General features: G+C 51.7%; 1 protein-coding gene across 2 annotated transcripts in view; it reads right to left on the bottom strand.

The window, feature by feature from the left end:
* Positions 1-13,272, bottom strand: part of LOC105991584 (chromosome unknown open reading frame, human C8orf74) — a 17,084-nt gene extending 3,812 nt beyond the window's left edge. For both annotated transcript variants that reach the window (XM_013024238.1, XM_013024239.1), the window contains exons 1-2: positions 13,225-13,272; positions 12,056-12,248 (exon numbers count right to left, since the gene is read on the bottom strand). In XM_013024238.1, the coding sequence (XP_012879692.1) occupies positions 12,056-12,248; positions 13,225-13,272 (241 nt within the window). The remainder of the gene's footprint in view (positions 1-12,055; positions 12,249-13,224) is intronic.
* Positions 13,273-14,982: the final 1,710 nt, after the last annotated feature.

The following is a 14,982-nucleotide window of genomic DNA, read 5'->3' as shown; positions in this document are numbered from 1 at the left end:
TCCACACACACACTGTCCTCAGATCCGCCATGGACTCTGCCACCCCCCATGCCAGCTCCCCAAGCCCACTGGCCACCCACGTGCACACTGTCCCCAGATCTGCTGTGGATTCTGCCACCCCCCATGCCAGCACCCCAAGCCCACTGGCTACCCACGTGCACACTGTCCCCAGATCCGTCGTGGACTGTCACCCCCCCATGCCAGCATCCCAAGCCCCACTGGCCACCCATGTACACACTGTCCCCAGATCCAGCATGGACTCTGCCACCCCCCCATGCCAGCACCCCAAGCCCCGCTGTCCACCCACGTGCACACTGTCCCCAGATCCACCGTGGACCCTGCCACCCCCCCATGCCAGCACCCCAAGTCCACACACACACTGTCCTCAGATCCGCCATGGACTCTGCCACCCCCCATGCCAGCTCCCCAAGCCCACTGGCCACCCACGTGCACACTGTCCTCAGATCCGCTGTGGACTCTGCCACTCCCCCCATGCCAGCACCCCAAGCCCACTGGCCACCCACGTGCACACTGTCCCCAGATCCGCCGTGGACTCTGCCACCCCCCCATGCTAGCACCCCAAGTCCACTGGCCACCCACGTGCACACTGTCCCCAGATCCGCCGTGGACTCTGCCACCACCCCATGCCAGCACCCCAAGCCCCGCTGGCCACCCATGTACACACTGTCCGCAGATCCGCCGTGGACTCTGCCACCACCCCATGCCAGCATCCCAAGCCCCGCTGGCCACCCATGTACACACTGTCCCCAGATCCAGCATGGACTCTGCCACCCCCCCATGCCAGCACCCCAAGCCCCGCTGGCCACCCACGTGCACACTGTCCTCAGATCCGCTGTGGACTCTGCCACCACCCATGCCAGCACCCCCCCATGTACACACTGTCCCCAGATCCAGCATGGACTCTGCCACCCCCCCATGCCAGCACCCCAAGCCCCGCTGGCCACCCACGTGCACACTGTCCTCAGATCCGCTGTGGACTCTGCCACCACCCATGCCAGCACCCCAAGTCCACTGGCCACCCACGTGCACACTGTCCCCAGATCCACCGTGGACTCTGCCACCCCCCCATGCCAGCACCCCAAGCCCCGCTGGCCACCCACGTGCACACTGTCCCCAGATCCACCGTGGACTCTGCCACTCCCCCCATGCCAGTATCCCAAGCCCCGCTGGCCACCCACGTGCACACTGTCCTCAGATCCGCTGTGGACTCTGCCACCCCCCCCCATGCCAGCACCCCAAGCCCCACTGGCCACCCATGTACACACTGTCCCCAGATCCAGCATGGACTCTGCCACCCCAATGCCAGCACCCCAAGCTCACTGGCCACCCACGTGCACACTGTCCCCAGATCCACCGTGGACTCTGCCACTCCCCCCATGCCAGCACCCCAAGCTCACTGGCCACCCACGTGCACACTGTCCCCAGATCCGCCGTGGACTCTGCCACTCCCCCCATGCCAGCACCCCAAGCCCCGCTGGCCACCCACGTGCACACTGTCCCCAGATCTGCCATGGACTCTGCCACTCCCCCATGCCAGCACCCCAAGCCCCACTGGCCACCGCAGGAGGGGTGACAGCTTCCCCCACCGGCTGTGGAAAGTGCCCTCACCGCAGCTCCATATCCACTGTGCGTGGGAATAGAGACCTTCTGGTCCCCAAGGATGGAAGGGCCCTAGCCTCGACTGAGAAGAGGGTTGGGCCTCTGAAGACCAGCCCTGCTCAACAAAGCCTGTTCCTCGGCAGCGAATCTCTCACTGGGTTTTAAGTGGCGGCCCGTGCCCATGGTGGTAGGGGACAGCTTATGCCCCATGGGAGCCCCTAGACTGTGGCTCTTACCCAGAGTCACCCAGAGCTTTGTAAGCAGCAGATATCCCATCGATTCGAAAGGCAAATGCTGCTTCCCAGGTGTGTGTGGGGGTGCTCTGGAAATTGCCACCTTGTGTTTTGGGTCAGAGCCAGAAGACGTGGGTCCCCAGACCCCTACCAGCTTCTGGGGCCCTTCCTGCATTGGGGTAAGCCTCAGGCTGGTTGGCATTTTGTTCTTTTAGGCTTTGGAGGGGGCTGGTTCAAAATGCCAGTAGGCAGTCTGGGCTAATTTTAGGACATTCATGGCACAAAGTCACTAACCAAGAGCAAAGATGTCTTTAATAGATGAGATCTGTGTCGAGGCACAGGGTGAGAAAAGCACAGACGTGTAGAGGGGTTAAAAAAAACAAGCCCAAGGGGTGGGTAGGTGCTGCTGGGTGGGGATCTGGGTTTGGAAGGCTGGGCAGGAGGGAAGTGGTCCTGAAATTGAGGATGCTGGGGCCGAGGAGGAAGACTTCCAAGGGTGGCAGAAGATACCCAGGGATGGGGGTGACTGGAGTGGGCATGGCTAGGGAAGCGCATGCTCAGTGAGTTTCTGGGAGGCCAAGTAGGTGCAGGGAGACTGAGCTGTAGATGAATAGGCTTGGGTTCTGCAGTTTGAGCTCAGGAAGGGTCTGTTGGCCATGTGAAAGCTTTGGACTTCACCTGGGGACCCCAGGACATCCAAGGATAGGCTTCGGGACTGCCTGGGAACCCCAGAATGGTCACAATTTTGCGTCTAGATTGCTTTCTTTCTGGGTAGAATGTGCGTGTGAGATCATCAGATTTCTCCAAATTGAGAACTTCGGTGGAACTTCGGAGCCCTCAGTGGCAAGGTGAGAAGCACGTGGACAGGTGGGTTGGAGGTTGCTCAGAGGAGAGCAGGGACCGTCTGTCAGGGTGGCACTGTCGGCAGCCATAAGGTCCTGGTCTCTGACCATTAAAGCCCTGTGAGGTAACTGTGGGTGAACTTCACGAGGTGACTCATCAGACCTTCACCAGGCTTCTAGAAGTCAGACTTGCAAGAAAGCACCTTGCTTCTCCCTTCTCCTGGCAGGGTATGGGGTTAATGTCAGCTCCTCCATACCAATGGGCACATCTTGTCTCTTTCACCCAGGCCAGCCTGCGCAGAGCCCAGACTTGAATCAAGAAGTCTTGGAGGCAGTCATCTGGACTATTCTAGAAACATGTCAAGTGCTTTCAGTGCTGCCACCCCAGCCTAGGACGTAATGAAACACCACAGTGGTGGGTTTGTGCTGGCTCAACAGGAAGCAGCCCTGGCTGAACTTGAACTTCCACCCTTGGAGACTGCTTTGACCAGTCTGAGTTCAGCACAGCTCAGCCAACACCTGGCTCCTGAGACACTGTCTTGGCCCGGAGTGTGCTCCCTGCATCCCAGTGACTCAGCGGGCAGGGATTAAGTTCCAGGAGCAGCCACTGCCAGGGCCGCAGATCTGTGCCTGCACATCGCTCTGCAACAACAGGGAGTGGCCTTCATTTGCCTTGGCTGTTGGGAACTTCCTGAAGATGGTCCCCAAGTCCCTGGAGGCCAGCACCTGCAGAGGACAGGGCTCCGCTGGGAGTGGAGGAGGGAAGCGCGGGGGTGGCTCTTCAGATGACGGTGCCAGAGGCTCCAGCAGGCAGAAGGCAGAGGGCTGCACCACAGAGCGCGCGAGACTTTTGCCAACCCAGGGGAAGCGGGGAGGTGAGAGCAGGGTGTGTGTGTGTGTGTGTGTGTGTGTGTGTGTGTGTGTTAGAAATGGGAAGAGGGTCTGCTCCTTCCAGATGGGCACTGGTGGAAGACCCTAGAAGCACCAGTTTCCTCCACAGATGCTCTAATCGCCCCTGTTATGGCTTTGAGGAGAAAGAACCTGACCAGGGTGCATTGTGGCTAAGTTTCCCCAAATCTGAGTGTCTGGTTCTGGAGGGTTTGGAGGTTTGAGGCACTGCAGGCAGCCTGCCACCCTGTCCGGCTCCATCCTGCCTCTCGGCGCTGCCCCGGGCCCTTCCTGCTCTTCAGCAAGGGCTGCTGAACGAACGCCCTCTCCCTCCCGGAGCCGGGGCTGTGATCTCACTGTCCTCGGTTTGAGTTCCCACAGTTCTGCCTCACGCACACCTGGGCTGAGCTGTAGGCACATCGTCGCTTCCTGTTCAGAAAGCAAGGCACTGACGCGTGGGCTGCACCGCCCCTGGCCTGGGGATGGGTGGGAGTTTGGGATAATTGCCCTGAGCAGCTCCACCTTTGCTGCCGCAGTCCCGGCACAGCCTTGCCTGTCCCACATGAACACCCCCTGGGGGAGGGGGGCGGGGGGAGGGCAGTGGCACAGCCACCTGTGGAGGGGGGAGAGGGGTCCGGGAACTGTCTGTTTTGGCCTATCAGGTCCTCTTCCTCCTTGGGAAGGACCAGTGACCTCACTCCTGAGGATCTTAGGACAGCCTGCGACACACTGAACATAGCTGAAGCTGCACCCGGCCACATTGGGACCACAGACAGAACGCTTGAAAAGAGAGATTTGACAGGAAGAACATCCCAGAACCAAGAGCCATGGACTCCTGGAGTGGGCCATCTGACACGGGACAAGATGTTCACCAGAGGCCGGGAGAGCAGAATTGTGTTCTGAGTGGGCTGCAGAGCAGACTCCCGCTCCGGCCCTTGCACTCTAGGATTCCACAAGCTGCCATGCTCATTGTCACCCCAGACATGAGAGCACGCGCCAGGGGTCAGCTACTGCACGTACTTCCTCCTCCTCTCTGGCTGACCCACACGTCCAGCCGGCTGAGGGAGGACATGAGCAGGGACCCACAATGGGCCACAGGGAACCCGAATATCTGCCCACAGCCAGGTGGTATGTCCAGGCCAGACGCGTCAGCTGATGGGCACACATCACTCTGGCCTCTCCACTGGGGCCTTCCTGCGATGCCTAGCCTCACACCTGGCCCTCCCAGTGCTCTCTTCTCCACAGGGGCCCCTGCCTCTCAGATCCGCACATCCCCCCAGTCCACCAGTGCAGGGTCAAAAGGTAGGCTGGTGTGTATGTGCTCTGCAGACAGACCTGGGTTCAAATCCACACACTGCTTGCAGCAGGCGTGGCCTTGGGGGCTGGGGGGGCACTGACCTCTCTAGGCCTCAGTGCCACGCCTTTCAGTACAGCCTGACACCAGGCTAGAAGGACCATTACAGATGCTTCCGTGGCCTGCTGTGGATGTCTGATGACTTAGTCACATGGCCTTGCCTGGGTAGCTGTGACTTCACTGCCCGGAGGAGGCGGGGAGGGGAGGAGGTGCTGAATGTGCCCTTCCTACCCCCGAATCCTCAGGTTGAAGTCCTAATCACCAGCACCTCAACACGTGACTGCATTTGAAGATGGGGCCTTAGAGGTAACGGACTAAATGAAATCCTCCTGTTTGAGACGTGGGGGCGAACAGGTGGGTAAAGAGGGAGGAGACGCGATCTTCGAGCTAAGGAGAGAGGCCTCGGGAGCCGGCGCCGCGATGCCTGTCTCAGACGCCCTGCCTCCAGAACCTTGAGGACCCGTATCTAGTTAACGCTCCAGGCCTGTGGCATTTAGTGACACCAAGGAAGAATCTGAGAGCTGATCGCCATGCGCTGAGGCCCAGAACTGTTCTCACAGGGCTCTCACAGGCGAACTTCAGTCAAGTTTTACCCAAAGACTCCCTCCGGGCCTGGGCTGAGGCTGTCTGGTCAGCCTGGGAGGAGGTCCCACCCCATGCTGCGGGGTGTGCTTTTTGTTTGTTTCATCTTTTGTTTTTCTGGGCTGGTCCTTGGGTGCTGGGGGCTCACTGCTATGTTGTGGCTGATAGACCCCAGGCCAGGAACATTCTGGAAGGCAGAGCTGTGCAAGGACTGGTGAATCACAGTGCCAGGCCAGGGCTATGACGGGTAGGCAGGTGGCTGTCTTCCCATCCTGTGGTGGCCTGAGTGACATTTCCTGGAGAACTAGGAGTGGCTGTAGGTACAACTACAAACACCAGGGCCATGACAAACTGGCCAGCCCCCACCAACCCGTCCTTAAGGCTGTCTTCCTGCTAGCCCCCGGATTTGGTGGCCAGGCAGCAGGGTAGGGCGGTTTCCTAACCCACAGCACCGGATGGACCAAGGGGTCAGTGCCCACTTGTGCCAATGGGGAGAGGCCGAAGCGGCACGGCAGTGGAGGTGGTTGTGTGGGGGGAGACCCCACAGATGAGCAGACAGGAGACGGAGAGGCTGTCTACCCCCTCCCCCTCTCCCCATGCAGGGCCTCCTGGATTCCCCCTCCCCCTCCCCTTCCCACGTAAGGGATGAAAAGTTTGGTCTTTACTGTGGTTTCTTCCCACCAGGAGCCCTGGCCCCAAAGGGACAGCTGGTATGCTCTGCCCAGAACTTCCTTGAGGCTGGCCGAGTAGGTGCCAAGAAGAGAACTTTTTTTCTTTTGGCCCAGAAGTGATGTCAGAAGATTCTGCGATCCCTTTGCCAGGATGGAATGGACTTATGCTTTTGAATAAAGGGCCCCACTTTCCCTCCCTGTGCCGGGCAGGATCGGGTAAGGAGATAAGCTGGGCTGGCAGCCGTCCGGGCTGAGCTCTGAATCACTATTGTGCAAACATGACCCTCCTTAAGTGCTGCCTGCCAGCATCGTTATCCGGTGCGCAAACAGAACTCAACCATCCTTAGCCCAGATTAGCCACAGCCAGGTATTCTCGGAGAAGCACCTGCCAAGAAGAGGCGCAGCCAGCAGAAACGCTCACGGATCGGACCTGTGCTCCCCACACTTGTGACAGGTACTTGTTCAGGAGGGCGGGGCCGGATGCAGATGGGGAGGCCTGGGACTTGGCCTATGGCTTCTCTCAAGTGTGCTACCCTTTTCTGCCCGGGTGCTCTAAGCTGTGCAGTGAATGCCTTCCACTGCTCATGTAGTTGTGGGCAGGGATGCATCTGCACACGTGTACCCATCGTAGTGCCAGGGTCATGCCACTGGGTAGTTGGATTACAAGATTCCCAGAGGCTGCTTAGTCTCCCTTCTGTTGATTCATGATTGGCACCCACTTGTATATGAAGAGAAGACAAGCGATAGTCACATCTAGCTCCTTATCTTGGACTGTGAGCATCTGTGGTCTGGCCCGTGTCACTTCCATGGTGGTAGACACAGGGCAGTAAATACTGACCAGCACTTGCTAGGCATCATTCACCCACTGTGCATGTTACAAGTGCTCTCTCACAGAGTCCTGTCAAGTCTCTTAAATTGGAGCTGTTACTGCATTATTTTCCAGACTGGAAGCGAAGGCTGAGAGGTATACCAGCATCTTCAATTTAGCAATAACACAGGAGGCTGTGGGGGTCTGCCGTCTCAACAGCCTCTCTGCTACCTCTGACCCAGTCAGTGCACAAACACCACAGAGAAACCAGGACAGTGCAGACTCCTGAGCACTGCCCAAGGGGCACTGGAACACCTTTCTTTCTTTCTTCCTTTCTTTCTTTCCTTTCTTTTCTTTCTTCTCTCCCTCCTTCCTTCCTTCCTTCCTCACTTCCTTTCTTCCCTCCCTCCCTCCTTCCTTTTTCTTTCCTTCCTTCCGGCTCCCTCCCTCCCTCCTTCCTTCCTTCCCTCCATCCTCTCCCTCCCTTTCTATCTTCCTTCCTTCCTTCTCATCTTCCTTTATTCTTCCCTCCTTCCCTCCCTCCATCCCTCCCTTCTTTCTTTCTTCCTTCCTTCCTTCCCTACTTCTTGTCTTCCTTTCTTCTTTCCTTCCCTCCTTATCTACTATGCATCATGCCATCATCTGGCACTGAGGAAAAAAATGAACAGGTGCAGAGCCTAACAAGTTCAAGTTTCTTTGTGGTTGAGCCTCCCTCGCTGCCCAGGTGAGGACCATGGGAGGAATTTAGTCTGCATAGCAGAGTAGGTGGTTCTCAAAATGGAAGGTTGTCGATGGCTACCTGTCCTCTGTATCTGAGGACAACTGGAGGCTCAAGGCTTAAGAATGGAAAGTCCAGCTTAGGTGAGGAGGCCAGACAAAGTGTATGCAGACTGAGACTAGTTGAAGTCAAAATTACTGAATCTTAAACATGAAGAAAGGGGAAAACATTAGTTACACTGAGCTAGAAAAGGACAAAGCCCTCTGGTAGGAGGGAAGGTCCCACCAGAATCCTTTTTTTCCCCTTTAACTCTTTTCAACTTTTCTCCTGATGAGAGTCATGCACAGAAGTACCAGCAAAACAGTTAAAGAATATATAGAACAACAGACCTGGTTGCATCTGTGTCCTGAGACCCAGGGCAAAATGGGAACTGCAGACAGCACCTGAGCCCTATGCTAGCTCAAGGCAAAAGGAATGCATAGCTCTGTGAGATGAACCAGCCACATGGACTAGAAAACGACAGCATACCTAATTCTGAGTTGGGCGGGTGCCTCACAGAGCATCCTGGGCAAACTTCCCCTTTCAGAGTGGGGGGAAAGCACTGAACTTCTGAACTTTTTCTTCCCTTCCCCCCCTTCCACCCGCTTTCTTTGCACTGAACTTTCCTAAACAGAAAGCCTATCAAATAAACTGAAGTCTTTGAGATGAAAAATAAAGTGGAACATCTTCCCAAAACAGTAGATAATAGGGAAAAATATTTACAGGGCTTGAAGATTAAGAGTACAGTCAAAAAAGTAGGAAAAAAATCAAAGAAATATTCAGAACCGCAGGACTCAATTAAAAGACCAAACTTAAATAGGCTGGACATAGATGAAGGTGAGGAAATGACAGCTAAAGACATAGGAATTATATTAACAAATGGCAGAATACGTTCTAAGGCTTGAAAAAGGGAGGCTTTCCATGTACAAGGGACTTCTAGAACACCAAACAGACCAGGGCCAGAAAAGAATTTCCCCACAACACTTTATAGTTAAAACACAGTGAAGCACAAAGACCAACGGAAGAATCCTGAAAGTGCTAAGAATTAAGACAGAAAACCCTATGAGAAATAATGGGTTCCTCAAGAGAAACCCATGAGCATGAAGGGCTTCAAATTCTGTGTTCTCTGAAATTAACCACCACCAACCCAGAATACTCTACTTAGTGACGCTATCATTCATAAGAGAAGGGCAAATAAAGCATTCCAAACTAAACAATTTATCCCCACTAAGTTAGTCCTGTGGAAGAGATGCTCAATAACATCACACACACACACAGAACATCAACACAAACATGAAAGGAGTAGAGAAAACAAATTCCACCAGGAGAGTACATAAGCATAAAAGAAAAGAATATAACAGTAGAACTGGAAAAATATCATTTGAACACTCAATATCAAAATGGACTCAGTTGTCTAATCAAAAGACATAGAATGGTTAGACGAAAAACAAGACAGCCATCTGTTATCGACAAAGAAAACACTCATCTAATCTGACAAAAGCAAACACTGCTTTAGGAAAAAAGGTTGGAAAAGAAATCTTGCAAGTGAACAGACCCCAGAAATAGGTTGAAATAGCAGTATTTACATCCGACATATCAAAATTAGTCAGAAGAAGCAAATGAGGTCAATTCATACTAAAGGTAACTCTCCATCAAGATGTCATAATAACTCTTAACACATGAATCAAATGTCAGGGCACTCAACTTTGTTAAATACTATTGTACTTAAACACACACAGACCCTCCCCCCAACAAAATGCTAGCTGGAGACTTAAAGCCCAACTTTTACCAATAGGTCACTCAGGCAAAAAATTCAATAAAGAAATCCTAGGATAAAATAACACCATGGACTTAACAGAGTATTTCACCTAGCAATCACAAAATACACATTCTTCTCAGTATCTCATGGAACATTATGAAAAACAGATCATATTCTAGGACATATAGAAAGTATCAACAAGTATAAGAAAAGCATATTGTGTCAGACCATAATTGAGTTAAACTAGAAGCCAGCATCAACAAAACAGCAACAATAATGAAATCACAAAAACATTCAAACTCATGAAGTCTCAACTGCATATTATTGAATAGTCAATGGACCATTGAAGAGATAAAGGAGTAAGTTCAGACGTTTCTAGAGTATAGTTAAAAAAATGAAAACATCCAGGCACTGGTAGCTCATGCCTGTAATCCTAGCTACTCAGGAGGCTGAGATCTGAGATATAAGAGTCTATGAAACTCTTATATCTAATAAAACCACTAGAAAACCAGAAGTGGTGCTGTGGCTCAGGCAGTAGAGTGCTCACCTTGAGCTGAAGAGTGCAAGGACATCACCTAAGCCCAGAGTTCAAGCCCCACGACCAACAGACAAAGAAAGAAAGAAAGAAAGGAAAGAAAGAGAGAGAGAAAGAAAGAAAGAAAGAAAACACAATCTATCAGAATGAGACACACAACAAGAATAGTTTTAAAAGAAAAGTTTATAACTATGAACACTTACCTTAATAAGGCAGAGGTTGCAATACTTGAAGATGCACCTCAAGCTCTTAGAAAAACAAGAACTAGCTAAACTCAAATCTAAGAAATAATAAATGGAAAGAAATAATAAATATTAGAGCAAAAGTCAATAAAATAGAAACTAAACTAAGGAATCAATAAAACAAAAAGTTGGTTCTTTAAAAACATAAACACTGCCAGGTGCTGATGGCTCATACCTGTAATCCTAGCTACTTAGGTGGTTAAGATTTGAGGATAGTGGTTCAAAGCCAACATGGGCAGGAAAGTCCATAAGACTCTCATCTCCAATTAATCACACCCCCCCTAAAAAAAAGCTGGAAGAGGAGCTGTAGTTCAAGTGGTAGTACATCAGCCTTGACCAAAAACCTCAGGGACTGTGATCATGCCCTGAGTTTAAAAAATATATATAAAAATATAAAACCTTGGTCAATCTGACATAAAGGAAAAGGGAAATAATCCATATAAATAAAATTATGGATAAAAATAGTGATACTACAAAATTACAAGCAAAATCCAGAAGATTGTGCGGCAGTACTTCACAAACCTTCACTCAAATAAATTAGAGATCTAGTGGAAATAGATGTATATCTAGATATTCAAGAGGATATAAATCATCTATGTACATCCATAACAGTTGATGAGATTTGAACAGTAATCAAGATTGTCCCAATAAAGAAAATCTCAGGATCTGACATTCACAGCTGAGCTACTTCTATAAGACCTTTAAAAAAGAATCAATACTTCTCAAAGTGTTTCCATTAACAGAAAGGGAAGGTTCACAACTGAACTCACTTTATGAAGCCATTATTACCCTCATCCCAAAATATTCACCAATCTCTTTGATGAAAATCTTCAATCTTGCTAACTGAAGACACAGGATCACCCAAAATGACTAAATTTGTGCCATTCCAGGTATGCAAGGTTGGTTCAACAAACATAAATTTAAAAAGGTAATATAGCAAATAAACAGATTCAAGGCAAGCATCACATGGACATCTCAATTGATGCAGAAAAAGTCTTTGACAGATAAAAACTTTGAAAAAGCTAGGAAAAGAGAAAAATGTACTTTAGCATAATAAAAGCTGGTTAAGACAAACCTAAAGCCAACATCACACTAAATGGTGAAAAACTGAAACCAATTCCAAGACAAGCATATCTAATCTTTCCCGTCTTAGTACTAGGATTTCTAGATAGAGCAATAGGAGGAAATAAAAGGGCTTCAATAAAGAAAGGAAGAGGTCAAATTACACCTATTTACTGATGATACAATCTTATATGAACAGGATTCCCCATGCTTCTAGAATTGATGAACCTGGATGGCAAAGTTCCCAGCCTGCGAGACCCATCCAGGAGCTTGCTCCGCCTTAGAGTGTGTGCCCAGTGTGAGTCACAGGATTTCAGATGAAGGGATGAGGGAAAACTTGTGAACGGGATGGCTCAGTGTCCAGAGAGAGGGCAGGAGGGAAGGAAGATGGGAGCAAGAACCAGACAGCATCAGCGCAAATGACTGTGAAGTCCTGTACCTTCACGGGTGCCCGTGGACTCGGATGCTGCAGGACCCCCTTCCTGCTGAAAGCCCCGGGAAGGTTGGAGGAGAGACTGCCCAACCACCTACCCTGTTCTTGGCCTTGGTCAGCTGAGAACTGACCTCCACGGACCCATACTGGGAACAGACTGCTACCTCAGCACATGTCCACAAAGAGGTTCAAGCGGGGAGGGAGAAAATGTTGGGGGGTGGTTTCTGGAGTGATCTGGCTTTGCAGGCTCCCACCCTTGGGGTCTGTACCTTCGGTTTCCCTGAGAAGCTCTTCTGTGAACTTGACCACCTGCACCACTTCGACCCACGGGAAGCCCTTCCCCACAGCGAAGATGACGCTCTCGTACAGGGTGTCCAGCAGAATGCTCCTGCGCGCATCCCTGAGCTCATCAAACTCCTCCCAGTTCAGGAGCTTCCGAAGGTGCTCCCGGCCTTCACGTTTCTGCTTGGCACAAAAGGAAATGAGACACTATTGGGGGCCATGTCTGAGCCCCAAGAGTAACCAGAAGTGGGAGGTCATCTTGGAAGAATTAGGCTTTGGTTTCGACACCACCTGCCCTCTTTCTGGGACTTGAGTCCCCTAGCATTCCTCTTTTCTCTGAGAGTTTCCCGAGTTTCCACGAGTTCTGAATTAGGATATCTTCTTGTTTCTCTAAACCAAAATTTGGATTTTCTCCGAGATTTCCCAGGTTTATGTACCTCCAGGCGGCCTTGGTTCTAAATGAGGATCTCTATTCTTTTCCCTAAACCAAAAATTGGATTTCTCTCTGAAATGGACTTTATCTCGCTGCTCTATTGAGTTAATGATAAAGTTCACACTTAGAGAGTCAATGCTTGGTGATGGAGCAGAGGCTGGGTAAGGCGGTGCTTTGAGTTGTTTGGTGGCAGTAGGCTGGGAAGAGATGGATGGATTCCCCCGTACAAGCCAGGGCCCCTTGACTTGGTGTTCTACAGTCCTCACATAAGGACTCTTAGAGATGACCAATCATGTAGGGGAAGAAAATTCTGCCTAAAGGGGGTAAGAAAGGCATGGGGGGACATGGAGGCCCAACACACACGGGGCCTTTCTCCACCCAGACAGGCCTGGGGGTCCAGAACCCTGTCTGACCCCAGAGACTCCCCTGGTCTCCTCTGGGTCCCAGCTCTTCCCTCTAGCCCTCAAATAAGGAGGAGCCCCTCACCCCACCTTGGTGGCCCAGTTCTTCCTCTCCCAGGGCAGGCTTTGCCATTCCTAGGACTGTCCACAGGCCAAAAGCACCCACTGGGCCCGGGGACTTTAGCCACCGTGGTCCATGTGGCCTCTGGGCTGTCTGCAGAGACACGGCTGGCAGGCCCAATGCCTGCCGAGGAGGCACCGTTACCCCCACTCCTTGTAGCCACAAGAGCAAAGCTCCTCTTCAAATCCCTTCTCTCCTCACCTGAAACTGGAAGACTTCCTTTACACCCTGAGGTGTCAGGAGCGCCATGGCCCCACATCCAGCGTCTAGTTGCTAGGAGACCTGGCAAGGCCGGCCTCAGCTTCTGGAATCCCTGCTGGGCCAGAGGCTTTGTTAGGTCACCAGCTGCTCAACCTCTGCCTCTCTGGGTTGTCCTCAAAGGAACCTCTGTTCCTTTCCTGTCTTTCAGCCTCTGTAAGATTCAGTTCTCCATCAGGCAGTGGGCATTCATTCATTCATTCACACACACACACGCACACATACACGCATGCATGCACACACATGCACCCACACACATGCATACACACATGCACACATGTTGAATGTCTCCCCACAGCCTACACTCCTGATTGGAGCCTTGTCTCCCTTCCAAATGCCAGGACTTGTCTCTGTGAAGACTTGCTTGTTGTCATATCCTTCCCTTAGTCTGCCACCTTCCACAACATGGGCTGGTCATCTGTGACTGCCTTTCTTTCTTTCTTTCTTTCTTTCTTTTTCTTTCTTTCTTCCTTCCTTCCTTCCTTCCTTCCTTTCTCTCTCTCTCTTTCTCTCTTTCTCTTTCTTCCTCTCTCTCTCTTTCTCTTTCTTCCTCTCTCTCTCTCTCTCTCTCTCTTTCTTTCTTTCTATCACTGGACTTGAACTCTGGGCCTGGGTACTGTCCCTGAGCTCTTCAGCTCAAGGTGAGCACTCTACCACTTGAGCCACAGCATCATTTCTGGTTTTCTGGTGGTTAATTGGAGAGAAGAGTCTCTCACAGACTTTCCTGTCCAGGCTGGCTTTGAACTGTGTTCTTCAGATCTCAGCCTCCCGAGTAGCTAGGATCGCAGGCATGAGCTACTGGTACCTGGCTTCGTGACTGCATTTCTTTTTTTCTTTTTCTTTTTTGTTGGTCATGGGACTTGAACTCTGGGCCTGGGCACTGTCCCTCAGCTCTTCAGCTCAAGGTTGGGCTCTACCAATTGAGCCACAGCACCCCTTCTGGTTTTCTGGTGGTTTATTGGAGATAAGAGTCTCATGGACTTTCCTGCCCAGGATGGTTTGAACCGCGATCCTCAGATCTCAGCCTCCTGAGTGGCTAGGATGACAGGCGTGAGCCACGTGTGCCTGGCTCGTGACTGTATATCTTGTACCATCACTTTTGTGTGCAGCTCCATAGGGAGGCCTCCAGTGTGGCTCCTGAACTCCACATGCTTGGACTGGGAGTGTCTAGCTTTACCCTCCTTTGTGCCAGGAGACTCTGGTACCTACAAGACACTCCAGGGGACAAGTACATCTCTCCCCTGTGTGACAGGTTCTGTCCAGAGCCCCAGTAGGAGAGCTGGGGCTGCTGATGGTTCCTCCCAGGACACCCCTTTTCCCACTCCCCAGTGACCGTGACCCCTCACCCCGCTGCCTGGCTCCACTATGGCCCTGTCTGCCCAGCCATCCTTGAAAGCTCCTTCCTGCCACCCCAGCACCTCTGAATTTCACCACATTACCTCCCTGCCCAGTCCGTACTCCTCTCTGTATACCCCAACTAGCTTGTTATACCCAGATATCCCATCATACCTAGACACCCCATCTCCACAGGCAGCCAGAACAAGTGCAAGTGAATCTGAGGAGGCCTGGAGACCAGCAATGGACTGTGCAAGATTGTGTGTTCTGCATCGTGTTAGGGCAGATCTGGAGTGGCCCCGTGTGCCATCTCGGGATCCCTTCCCCAGGGTCCGGGAAGGACATCCTTTTTCCCTTTCTTTCTCC

The sequence above is a fragment of the Dipodomys ordii genome, unplaced genomic scaffold (genome assembly GCF_000151885.1).
Source record: "Dipodomys ordii isolate 6190 unplaced genomic scaffold, Dord_2.0 Scaffold74, whole genome shotgun sequence".
NCBI lineage: Eukaryota > Metazoa > Chordata > Mammalia > Rodentia > Heteromyidae > Dipodomys > Dipodomys ordii.
Note: the sequence above shows the minus strand (reverse complement) of the source record. Positions and strands in the feature narration are given on the sequence as shown.